Source organism: Trematomus bernacchii, unplaced genomic scaffold, assembly GCF_902827165.1.
Source record: "Trematomus bernacchii unplaced genomic scaffold, fTreBer1.1, whole genome shotgun sequence".
Taxonomy (NCBI): Eukaryota; Metazoa; Chordata; class Actinopteri; order Perciformes; family Nototheniidae; genus Trematomus; species Trematomus bernacchii.
The window spans coordinates 124,980-137,842 of NW_022987711.1; the positions used below are offsets into that span (position 1 = coordinate 124,980).

At 44.2% G+C, this 12,863-nt stretch overlaps 1 protein-coding gene across 1 annotated transcript in view; it reads left to right on the forward strand.

Moving 5' to 3' along the window:
• Positions 1-12,863, forward strand: part of hspg2 (heparan sulfate proteoglycan 2) — a 172,060-nt gene that overhangs the window by 105,800 nt on the left and 53,397 nt on the right. Inside the window, 9 exon segments of the mRNA XM_034141030.1 lie at positions 1,155-1,385; positions 2,842-2,955; positions 4,284-4,411; positions 4,577-4,663; positions 4,771-4,829; positions 6,681-6,842; positions 7,533-7,643; positions 8,219-8,319; positions 9,483-9,663. Coding sequence (XP_033996921.1) covers positions 1,155-1,385; positions 2,842-2,955; positions 4,284-4,411; positions 4,577-4,663; positions 4,771-4,829; positions 6,681-6,842; positions 7,533-7,643; positions 8,219-8,319; positions 9,483-9,663 — 1,174 coding nt within the window.

Sequence of the window (12,863 nt, forward strand, 5' to 3'; positions counted from 1 at the left end):
GAAGAGACTGAAGAAGAGGGACACATGTTGATGAAGAAGAGACATGAAGAAGAGGGGACACATGTTGATGTAGAAGAGACATGAAGAAGAGGGGACACATGTTGATGTAGAAGAGACATGAAGAAGAGGGGACACATGTTGATGTAAGAAGAGACATGAAGAAGAGGGGACACATGTTGATGAAGAAGAGACATGAAGAAGAGGGGACACATGTTGATGTAGAAGAGACATGAAGAAGAGGGGACACATGTTGATGTAGAAGAGACATGAAGAAGAGGGGACACATGTTGATGAAGAAGAGACATGAAGAAGAGGGGACACATGTCGATGTAGAAGAGACATGAAGAAGAGGGGACACATGTTGATGAAGAAGAGACATGAAGAAGAGGGGACACATGTCGATGTAGAAGAGACATGAAGAAGAGGGACACATGTTGATGTAGAAGAGACATGAAGAAGAGGGACACATGTTGATGTAGAAGAGACATGAAGAAGAGGGGACACATGTTGATGTAGAAGAGACATGAAGAAGAGGGGACACATGTTGATGAAGAAGAGACATGAAGAAGAGGGGACACATGTCGATGTAGAAGAGACATGAAGACAGAGGGGACACATGTTGATGTTAGAAGAGACATGAAGAAGAGGGGACACATGTTGATGTAGAAGAGACATGAAGAAGAGGGGACACATGTTGATGTAGAAGAGACATGAGGAAGAGGGGACACATGTTGATGTAGAAGAGACATGAGGAAGAGGGGACACATGTTGATGTAGAAGAGACATGAGGAAGAGGGGACACATGTTGATGAAGAAGAGACATGAAGAAGAGGGGACACATGTTGATGTAGAAGAGACATGAAGAAGAGGGGACACATGTTGATGAAGAAGAGACATGAAGAAGAGGGGACACATGTTGATGTAGAAGAGACATGAGGAAGAGGGGACACATGTTGATGTAGAAGAGACATGAGGAAGAGGGGACACGTGTTGATGTAGAAGAGACATGAAGAAGAGGGGACACATGTTGATGTAGAAGAGACATGAAGAAGTGGATTTTGCATAATAGGTGACCTCTAGATAAACTGCGATATCTGATCATTAATGTGATCATAACACCCCCCTTCCCCCCTTCCTCCCCCCCTCCCCCCCAGGATAACTGGCGGCGCCCCGATGGGATGCCGGCGACCCGGGAGCACCTCCTGATGGTTCTGGCTGATCTGGATGATATTTTGATCCGGGCGACGTTCTCCAGCGAGATGATCTCCTCCAGCCTATCAGAGCTCAGCATGGACGTCTCCGTGCCCAATTACAGCGGCCTGGAGCAGAGCCTGGGGGTGGAGCAGTGCCTCTGTCCCCCCGGGTACCTGGGCCTCTCCTGCCAGGTAACATCACACTGTAATCTATTACTAGAGCCCCCAGGTAACATCACACTGTAATCTATTACTAGAGCCCCCAGGTAACATCACACTGTAATCTATTACCAGAGCCCCCAGGTAACATCACACTGTAATCTATTACTAGAGCCCCCAGGTAACATCACACTGTGATCTATTACCAGAGCCCCCAGGTAACATCACACTGTAATCTATTACTAGAGCCCCCAGGTAACATCACAATGTAATCTATTACTAGAGCCCCCAGGTAACATCAGACTGTAATCTATTACCAGAGCCCCCAGGTAACATCACAATGTAATCTATTACTAGAGCCCCCAGGTAACATCACAATGTAATCTATTACCAGAGCCCCCAGGTAACATCACAATGTAATCTATTACTAGAGCCCCCAGGTAACATCACACTGTGATCTATTACTAGAGCCCCCAGGTAACATCACACTGTAATCTATTACTAGAGCCCCCAGGTAACATCATACTGTGATCTATTACTAGAGCCCCCAGGTAACATCACACTGTAATCTATTACCAGAGCCCCCAGGTAACATCATACTGTGATCTATTACTAGAGCCCCCAGGTAACATCACACTGTAATCTATTACTAGAGCCCCCAGGTAACATCACACTGTAATCTATTACTAGAGCCCCCAGGTAACATCACACTGTAATCTATTACTAGAGCCCCCAGGTAACATCACACTGTAATCTATTACTAGAGCCCCCAGGTAACATCACACTGTAATCTATTACTAGAGCCCCCAGGTAACATCACACTGTAATCTATTACTAGAGCCCCCGGGTAACATCATACTGTAATCTATTACTAGAGCCCCCGGGTAACATCACACTGTAATCTATTACTAGAGCCCCCAGGTAACATCACACTGTAATCTATTACTAAAGCCCCCAGGTAACATCACACTGTAATCTATTACTAGAGCCCCCAGGTAACATCACACTGTGATCTATTACTAGAGCCCCCAGGTAACATCACACTGTGATCTATTACCAGAGCCCCCAGGTAACATCACACTGTAATCTATTACTAGAGCCCCCAGGTAACATCACACTGTAATCTATTACTAGAGCCCCCAGGTAACATCACACTGTAATCTATTACTAGAGCCCCCAGGTAACATCACACTGTAATCTATTACTAGAGCCCCCAGGTAACATCACACTGTGATCTATTACCAGAGCCCCCAGGTAACATCACACTGTAATCTATTACCAGAGCCCCCAGGTAACATCACACTGTAATCTATTACCAGAGCCCCCAGGTAACATCACACTGTAATCTATTACTGTAACTGCAGGTAATCTATTACTAGAGCCTCTTTCCCCCGGGTACCAGGGCCTCTCCTGCCAGGTGAATGTAATTGAACTGTCCTGCCAGGTGAGTAACATGCCAGGTAATCATCGTGTGTCTCCTCCTCTGCAGGACTGCGCCCCCGGTTACACCCGCACAGGGGGGGGTCTGTACCTGGGTCACTGCGAGCCGTGTGAGTGTAACGGTCACTCCGACTCCTGTCACCCGGAGACTGGAATCTGCACGGTAACAACGCCCCCTCCTTCTTGACACATTCATATATATGTTATCTAGACCAGTGGTTCTCAACTGGGTCGCAGATGTGAGAGTGAAAAAAAGAAATGTGAGAACAAATAAGAAACTTGATGACCATGATCAGTTTAAACTTAGCATACTCTAGTTCTGTGAAGGGATATGTTCTGCCTTGCATGGCACTAACAATGTTGAGGATGTGGTTTGGTTTCATGGACTACATTAACTGAAATGTATGCACCGTTCTTCACTTTACTTACAAGTGGATGCTGAGAAGCAAATATATTACTGCAATATTTTTGGTGAAATACATTTGAGTTGGTTCAAAACTTTGGGCCGCGATTTATTGACGAAGGAAAAAAGTGGGTCCCATTTTAGATAAGTTTAGTTTATTTGTTTATAGTGTCGTGGACAGTCCCCATTGATCAACTGTCACACAATCAGTAAATGGAGCAGCTTTAGCCAACATTGCTCATTTCCAGCTGTTGTCCAGATGATAATAAACACCTTTTTAAAATCACAATACATCAACAGCATTAGTTATAAAGAAAGGATGAAAGACGAGTAGAAAGAGGAGAGAGGATAAAAGAGAACAATAACATGCAAACAACACACGTTACTACATACATGTCACATATAGCACATCACAATCACAGAAAGGAGGGGTCCATGAACACAACATGTAACACAACATGTAACACAACATGTAACACAACATGTATCACAACATGTAACACAACATGTATCACAACATGTAACACAACATGTAACACAACATGTAACACAACATGTATCACAACATGTAACACAACATGTAACACAACATGTAACACAACATGTAACACAACATGTATCACAACATGTATCACAACATGTAACACAACATGTATCACAACATGTAACACAACATGTATCACAACATGTAACACAACATGTAACACAACATGTAACACAACATGTATCACAACATGTAACACAACATGTAACACAACATGTAACACAACATGTAACACAACATGTATCACAACATGTATCACAACATGTAACACAACATGTAACACAACATGTATCACAACATGTAACACAACATGTAACACAACATGTAACACAACATGTAACACAACATCTAACACAACATGTAACACAACATCTAACACAACATGTAACACACACACCACATCCAACACAGACGAGTGTGTGCAGGTTCTCAGTGAACCATGTTTTTAAGTGAGTTGTGACGGTGCTATATGTACGCATGTCTTTGAGTTGAGAACCACTAGACTATAGGTGTATTAACCCTGCCCCCCCCCCCCCCCCTGCAGAGCTGCCTGCACAGCACCCAGGGAGAGCTGTGTGAGCAGTGCGCCGCCGGGTTCTTTGGAGATCCGACAGCCGGGACCCCCGAGGACTGCCAGTCCTGTGCCTGCCCCCACACCGACCCTGACAACCAGTGAGTCCCACCCACCCCCCCCCCCCCCCCCCCCTAACTAAGAGCATTTTGCATACTAGCAGAGCCTTAACTTCATATGCTGACTGGGAGACAGTAGTAGTTAAATGTTTTTTGCAATGTACGTTTTTACATATTATGCTATATTGACGTTGCTTTCCCCCCCAGGTTCTCCCCCACCTGTGAGAGTCTGGGTAACGGAGGGTATCAGTGCACCGCCTGCCAGCCCGGGTACACAGGACAGTACTGCGAGCGGTGAGACGTTCATTCCTTTATGATGTCACTGTGAGGCGTTCACTGATCTATGATGTGCAGCTCTCTCATCCTTCATGCTAACCTGAACATGGTGTGTTCCTCCTCAGCTGCGCTCAGGGATACGTTGGAAACCCCCAGGAGAGAGTCAGGTGTCGACCGTACGATGGTGAGTGTTAGAAAACTCTCCCTGGTCCCCAGTTTGAGCTTCAATCTCAGGATCCATGTATCTGTGATCCTCTCCAGAATGGAAGTAGTCATCACATACAGAGCATCAACTAGTTCCTGAACAGTGTCCTTCACATGCTGATATCCAAGAGAGGGAGTTACACAGTCACAAGATGGAGGAATAGAAAGCAGTACATCCTGTCATGTACAAAATTCTCAACATTCTGACTTTTTCTCAAAATCCTGACTTTTTCCTCAAAACTCAAAATCCTGACTTTTTCTCAAAATCCCCAAAAATCTGACTTTTAAAAAAAACCTGACTTTTTCTCAAAATTCTGACTTTTTCTCAAAATCCTGACTTTTTCCTCAAAATATCAAAAATCCTGAATTGTTCTCAAAATCCCCAAAAATCTGACTTTTTCAAAAATCTGACTTTTTCTCAAAAATCTGACTTTTTCTCAAAATCACAAAGTTCTGACTTTTTCTCAAAATTCTGACTTTTTCTCAAAAATCTAAAAAATATGACTTTTTCTCAAATATCAAAAAAATATGACTTTCTCAACATCTCAAAAATTCGGACTTTTTCCGAATACTTAAAAATGTTAATAATCCCTGGTCCCCGGCTTGAGCTTCAATCTCAGGATCCATGTATGTGTGATCCTCTCCAGAATGGAAGTAGTCATCACATACAGAGCATCAACTAGTTCCTGAACAGTGTCCTTCACATGCTGATATCCAAGAGAGGGAGTTACACAGTCACAAGATGGAGGAATAGAAAGCAGTATTCAATGTTTACTTCAGATTAGCTCCACATCAGAAATGAGCATGCTTGTCATATGTCTATCTCCATAGAGGCTGAATCATCATGTTCATCACATAGCTATCATATGCCTCAAACAGTCCTGATGCTCTTCTAGGTAATCATACATCCTGTCATGTTCACAGCTACAGCTGGGATACCTTTGTTAGCATGTTGCTCTCATGTTGGAGGAGGACGTTCACTATTCTCCCAACAGTGATGAAACATCTGTATCCGAGCAAAGTGTGCACATGTTGTTTAGAGAACACCAGATGTGTGTATTGGAGATAATATAGCTACCGTTGCCTTTCAGTTAACGGTATACATATTTATAAAGGTGTGCTTGAGTGTGTAAGTGGAGTAACTCCAACTTTAAGTGGCATTTAATTATTCTTTTCCCCGTAAGAGGAACGACAAATCGAGATTCTCTGGAGAGTTCCATTTTTTGATTTTGAAGTTCTGCTAAAAACACATCCAGTTTGACTCAGTGGTACAGAAACAAGGAGTGGACCTTCAGGAAGTCCCCTCTCCTCCCAGTAGTTCTGACTCCCCTCTCTCCCCCCAGTCCCCCTTCCTACAGTAGTTCTGACTCCCCTCTCTCCCCCCAGTCCCCTCTCCTACAGTAGTTCTGACTCCCCTCTCTCCCCACAGTCCCCTCTCCTACAGTAGTTCTGACTCCCCTCTCTCCCCACAGGCCCCTCTCCTACAGTAGTTCTGACTCCCCTCTCTCCCCCCAGTCCCCTCTCCTACAGTAGTTCTGACTCCCCTCTCTCCCCCCCAGTCCCCTCTCCTACAGTAGTTCTGACTCCCCTCTCTCCCACCCCAGTCCCTCTCCTACAGTAGTTCTGAACTCCCCTCTCTCCCCCACAGTCCCCTCTCCTCTCAGTAGTTCTGACTCCCCCCCCTCTTCTCCCCCCCCCAGTCCACTCTCCTACAGTAGTTCTGACTCCCTCTCTCCCCCCCAGTCCCCTCTCCTACAGTAGTTCTGACTCCCCTCTCTCCCCCCAGTCCCCTCTCCTACAGTAGTTCTGACTCCCCTCTCTCCCCCAGCAGCTGCCTCTCTGGTGGTGAAGGTGTACCCAGAGAGGGTCTCCTCCTCTCAGGGGGGGTCGGTCACTCTGCGCTGCCAGGTCTCTGGTTCTCCTCCTCATTACTTCTTCTGGTCCAGAGAGGACGGGAGGCCCATCTCAGCCGGCGCCGACCGACGCAGACAAGGTGACACACACAATACACACACACTATACACACTACACACCACACACTATACACACTATACACACACACTATACACACTACACACCACACACCACACACTATACACACTACACACCACACACTATACACACTACACACCACACACTATACACACTACACACCACACACTATACACACTACACACCACACACTATACACACACACTATACACACTACACACCACACACCACACACTATACACACTACACACCACACACTATACACACTACACACCACACACTATACACACTACACACCACACACTATACACACACTAGCACACAACACTATACACACAATGCACACACTATACACACACTATACACACTACACACCACACACTATACACACAATGCACAAACTATACACACACTATACACACTCTGTACACACTTATTCATTCAATACAACAACTAATTAATATAAAGTAAAGTAAAATATCACTGGAGCCAGACTGCCTGAAATAACGGTGTGTGTGTGTGTGTGTGTGTGTGTGTGTGTGTGTGTGTGTGTGTGTGTGTGTGTGTGTGTGTGTGTGTGTGTGTGTGTGTGTGTGTGTGTGTGTGTGTGTGTGTGTGTGTGTGTGTGTGTGTGTGTGTGTGTGTGTGTGTGTGTGTGTGTGTGTGTGTGTGTGTGTGTGTGTGTGTGTAGGAGCAGAGCTGTTCTTCCCCAGCGTGCAGCAGAGTGATGGAGGCGTGTACGTGTGCACGTGCAGAGACAACCGCAGCACCAACCGCAGCAGGGCGGAGATCGTGGTCACAAGTGAGAGGAAACACTGAATACTGACGATGGAATATCATGTTTTAACGGCAGAGTCCTTTCATCTCAGGATTCTGACGTGTTCTGAAAAAAAAAGTTCTCAGAAAAAGCATTCTAACATTTTAGGAGCAAATTCACCCAAAAATACTCTTTCAGAATTCCCTCAGATCTTTTGAAAAAAAATACTAACCCTTTTTTTCATAAATCTGAGAAGTAAACAAAAAAATCTGAGAAATCAAATCAGAAAAAAAGGTTTTGGGGGGATTCTACATTTTACTAGAGAGAAAAAAAATGTTCTCCAGAAAATAAAAAATAATGTGTTTTTTTCGAAGTTTCGAGAGTTTGTCTCAAAATCTGACTTTTTTCATAAAAATCTGTAAAAAAAAAAAAAAGAAATTTTTTAGCTATTTGAAAAAAAAAATCTTTATTTTATATTTCTTGAAAACATATCATTTTTTTCCAAAATCTTAGAGATAAAAAAGTGGGAATTGTCAGATGTTCAGAAATAAAAACATGTGTCTCAGAAATGAATGAACTGTTTGTATGGAGTATGAAGTGATGTGTCTGTCTCTCTCCAGGTGTTCCCTCTAAAGCCATCGAGGTGACCGTGGAGGAGCCTCAGTCTCAGACCGTCAGGTTGGGGGCCACCGCCAGCTTCATCTGCACCGCCAAGAGCAAGGTAACACTCTCTGAGAACTACTTAAGCAATAGCTCACGACAGGCCGTGGTATATGGTCATCATATGGTCGTCCGCTTCGCGTCGGGCCGAACAACGCCCCTTAGCTGTGATATAATGAGCATATATCACGGCCTGAAGTGAGCTATTGCTTTTATAAAACGGTTACCAAGTGTGGCAATATGAAAGAAAAATACACACTCTAATTTAAATAGTTGTTATTAGTAAATAATGATGTTCAAAATAAAATAGTCCCTCCGTTGCCTTCTGCACAAAACATAGTGCGAGGTGGTTGCCAGGCAACAACACTAACAGCTAGCGAACACATTAAACATTCAGCGTTGATCCATTATTTGGCTATTTATTTACATTAATGTGTATGTTGTTGTTTATTGTGCAGCCTCTGAAAACCTGTCCAGCATCAGTAGCATGGCTTACGAGGTTACTTGTATAGGCTGAGGTTGTTCTAGGCTATTGCTTGGCGTGGAGAGAATATTGCTCCACTTTCCAGATTGGGCTTCCAGTAGCTCTGGAGAGAGCTTTCACACCTGTGGCCACTAACGGTCATCATGTCTCTGCTTTGTTTCAAGACCCGCATCAGAAAGCTTTTGAATGGTGATACCTTTCCAGTTGGTCTACCTGCTCTTCACGTAGCTCTGCATGTCGTGGTTTAGGTGCTCTCTGGAGATAGGCACTGCTCAATCCACTCCTCCATAGTGAGACCCCCCGGAGGTCCAAGTTAACCTTACATGTTTCCATCTTAAGCTTAGTTAGTTAGTTAGTTTCCTAACGGACGTAACGTAACAGCTGTAACGGTTGTAGCTGTTGTAGCTGTTCCTCAGACGCGAGGGATACTGACATTTCCCTGTGTGTGATTTGTATTTATTGTCTTCTGTTTGCTATTGTAGTAAAGTGTTTTTATTACATGTACAGCACTTTGGCTCCACCAAAAAGGGTTTTAAAAATGTGCTATATAAATAAAACTTGATTTGATTTGATTTGTGAAAAGTATCTACAATTCTACCCGTGATATACGCTCATTATATCACGGCTAAGAACCAATCAGATTGCTTGATTTGACTTATCCGTTTTATAAACTGAACTGTAGTGGAGTAAAAGTACACCATTAAAGTACTATCTAATCTTATCTCCCCCCCCCCCCCCAGTCTCCGGCCTACACCCTGGTCTGGACCCGGAAAGGCAACGGGAAGCTTCCCACTCGAGCGATGGACTTCAACGGGATCCTGACGGTCCAGAACGTGCAGCCGGAGGACGCCGGCGTCTACGTCTGCACCGGGTCCAACATGTTCGCCATGGACGAGGGCACCGCCGTCCTCTACGTGCCAGGTTCGTGATCCACGGCACAACATTACCCATCAGCCCCTGCTCTGGCTCCTCCCCCTCCCCCCCCCCCCCCTCTTCCAGCTTGCAGTGGTGCATGCCATGCTTTCTGTTTCCCTGCATTAGGACCCTTTAGACCAACACGCTTCTAACCGCCACGCTTCTGCTCTGCAACAAACGACGCTTTCTAACTCCTGTTTCGTGCCTTTCCTGGACTTTATATGAAGAAATACAGCTTGTGGGTTTAATTCAAACTAAAACGATATGACAGAACAACATCTCTAGATAACACAAGGAGGTTTTAAAGGTCTCCTATCATGCAAAATACGCCTTTGTACTATACGCCTAAAAGCAGCATGATAGCAGATCTTTAAATCTAAACGTCAGGTCACATGAGCTCTCTGGGGGTCCGTGATTGGCTCCTGCAGATTTCCCCCTCTTTATATTGAAACCCCTCGGTGGTGGTGTGGTGGCTTCTTCCTGGTTTTTGGAGGTTTTTACGAGCAGGGTGTTAGCTTTGGGGTCTCTATCCTCACCTCCAAACCCCCCCCCCTGCCAGAGCTGTAGTGATGGGGAGGAAACCGGACAACGACTGACGTTCAGAAAGGACTTGGAAACGCAGGAGGAACCACATGTTCTCTATCTCATGGTGCTACAGTCTGTAAACCTGACGCTGAATCACATTTCTAATTATTATTATTTCCGTTAGCGTCATGTTTGGTAGAATATTTAACATCTGACTTGAAATGCAAAAGAAAAAGGGAGTTTTTTATACCTATCTTGTCGATAATAACCACTTCTGTATATTATGGTCTTTAATTTACACGCTGTCATTGTTGTTTCTTTTTTATATATATTTGTACTGACTGAAATGTGTACCTGAATGTCTCACAGTAAACCACGTGTTGTTGTTCCATGGGGATTGGCCATGACGATGCATTGCATGATGTTTCTATCAGAAAATATTTTTATATCTCTCTTTAATTACACGTTTACTTCACAATGACTGCATTATGTTGAACTTGATTGAAAATAAAACCCAAAGGTGCTTCTGTAAAGATTTCCATTTGATTTAGAAAGGACGTCCACCTGATGTAATGCACACCTGTATTCATCTTAACTGTGAAAGTATGTTGTGAAAAATGGATTAAAATAATGAGAAAGTGATTTTCTAGTTCATGGACCGGGCTCATTTATATATCATTATTATTATAATAAAATATATATATGACCTTGATAAAAAGAGGATCACCACAAGCTGTATGCCGGCTTTTTAACCGCTGAATGTGAACTAGTTTTAATGTCTAAAAACTGCTTCCTGCTACTAACCTGCACGCCTCCTCTGTGTGTGTGTGCGTGTGTGTGTGTGTGTGTGTGTGTGTGTGTGTGTGTGTGTGTGTGTGTGTGTGTGTGTGTGTGTGTGTGTGTGTGTGTGTGTGTGTGTGTGTGTGTGTGTGTGTGTGTGGTGTGTGTGTGTGTGTGTGTGTGTGTGTGTGGTGTGTGTCTGTGTGTGTGTCTCTGTGTGTGTGTGTGTGTCTGTGTCTCTGTGTGTGTGTGTGTGTGTGTGTGTGTGTGTCTCTGTGTCTGTGTGTGTGTGTGTGTGGTGTGTGTGTGTGTCTGTGTGTGTGTGTGTGTGTGTCTGTGTGTCTGTGTGTGTGTGTGTCTCTCTCTCTGTGTGTGTGTGTGTGTGTGTGTGTGTGTGTGTCTCTCTGTGTGTGTGGGTGTGTGTGTGTGTGTGTCTCTCTGTGTGTGTGTGTGGGTGTCTCTGTGTGTGTGTGTGTGTGTCTCTGTGTGTGTGGTGTGGGTGTGTCTGTGTGTGTGTGTGTGTGTGTGTGTCTGTGTGTGTGTGTCTCTGTGTGTGTGTGTGTGTGTGTGTCTCTGTGTGTGTGTGTGTGTGTGTGGTGTCTCTGTGTGTGTGTTGTGTGTGTGTCTCTCTCTTGTGTGTTGTGTGTCTCTGTGTGTGGTGTGTGTGTGTGTGTGTGTGTGTCTCTGTGTGTGTGTGTGTGTGTGTGTGTGTGTGGTGTGTGTGTGTGGTGTGGTGTGTGTGTGTGTCTCTGTGTGTGTGTGTGTGTCTCTGTGTGTGTGTGTGTCTCTGTGTGTGTGTGTGTGTGTGTGTTTATCTTGACTTTGCATAAAAAGCATTTTGCATCGTTGTTGTTGAGTGTGAGATCATTAAAGACACTAACCAACGTTCTTGTAACACCTGTTGTTGCTGTTCTCAATGCATCAGGTGAGTGATTGTTAAAATATGAATTAAACGGCACCAACCGAGGAATCAATGATCTCAAAAAGGTAGAAGCACTTTTGATTTGGGTTCAATAACACGTTGTTTAGCTGCTCAGGTAAATGACCCCGCTGACGTTAGATTAAAGGAACTGTTTAAAATGTCTGTTTCATGAGTAGACCCCATTGGATGCTCATGCTGAACGAGATGGTTTGTTGCCTTGTTCTCTGAAACCCCAAAGACAGTATTTAGTGAAGAAGTCAAAGAGTATGTTCAGCAAAACTCCACGGAGCAAAACACTCAGACGAGGAACCGTGTTATAAACGTTCATAGACTTACGGTTCAAACAGAAGGCCCTGCACAGGAAGGAGTCTAGAACTTGGAAAAACAAACTATTATATTTACATGTAAAGTTAATAATAAGCTGTTATTGATCTGATTCAACTGGCAATATGTATACTGATACAGGATGAATCACTTAAAACCACCTTAGACATGCCCATTGTGCTTTGTATCAGTGAGCTATTTGTGGTAGTCATGGAAAATCCCACAAACAGCTGTAACAACGCTTTACGCGAATGCTTTTTGGCATAAAAACCTGTCTGAAAATGAGCTGATCAGATTTTGGCCACTTTATGATGTCATAACGATGTTTTGTCTTGAGTAACCATGAGCCAATCAGCAACCAAGGTAACCCCCCCCCCCCCCCTTATCACCTGAATGTCCTCCTAGAGCACCATTGAGTTCTTTGTAACCAAATGTCTCTCAGAGGGGCGTGGGGAGGGGCTCCTTATTTTCATCTGAAGTAACAGACAGAGAATCAGCACTTTGGAAACAGGGCTGAAACAGAGGGGATTATGGGTAATGCTGCAATGATCTGTTTGGTGTTTCAGCCAATCAGAGACATGTTCTGGATATATCTGAGACCTGTGATATATTGATGAGAAACAGGATAACAGGAGACCTTTAAAAGGTTCCACAG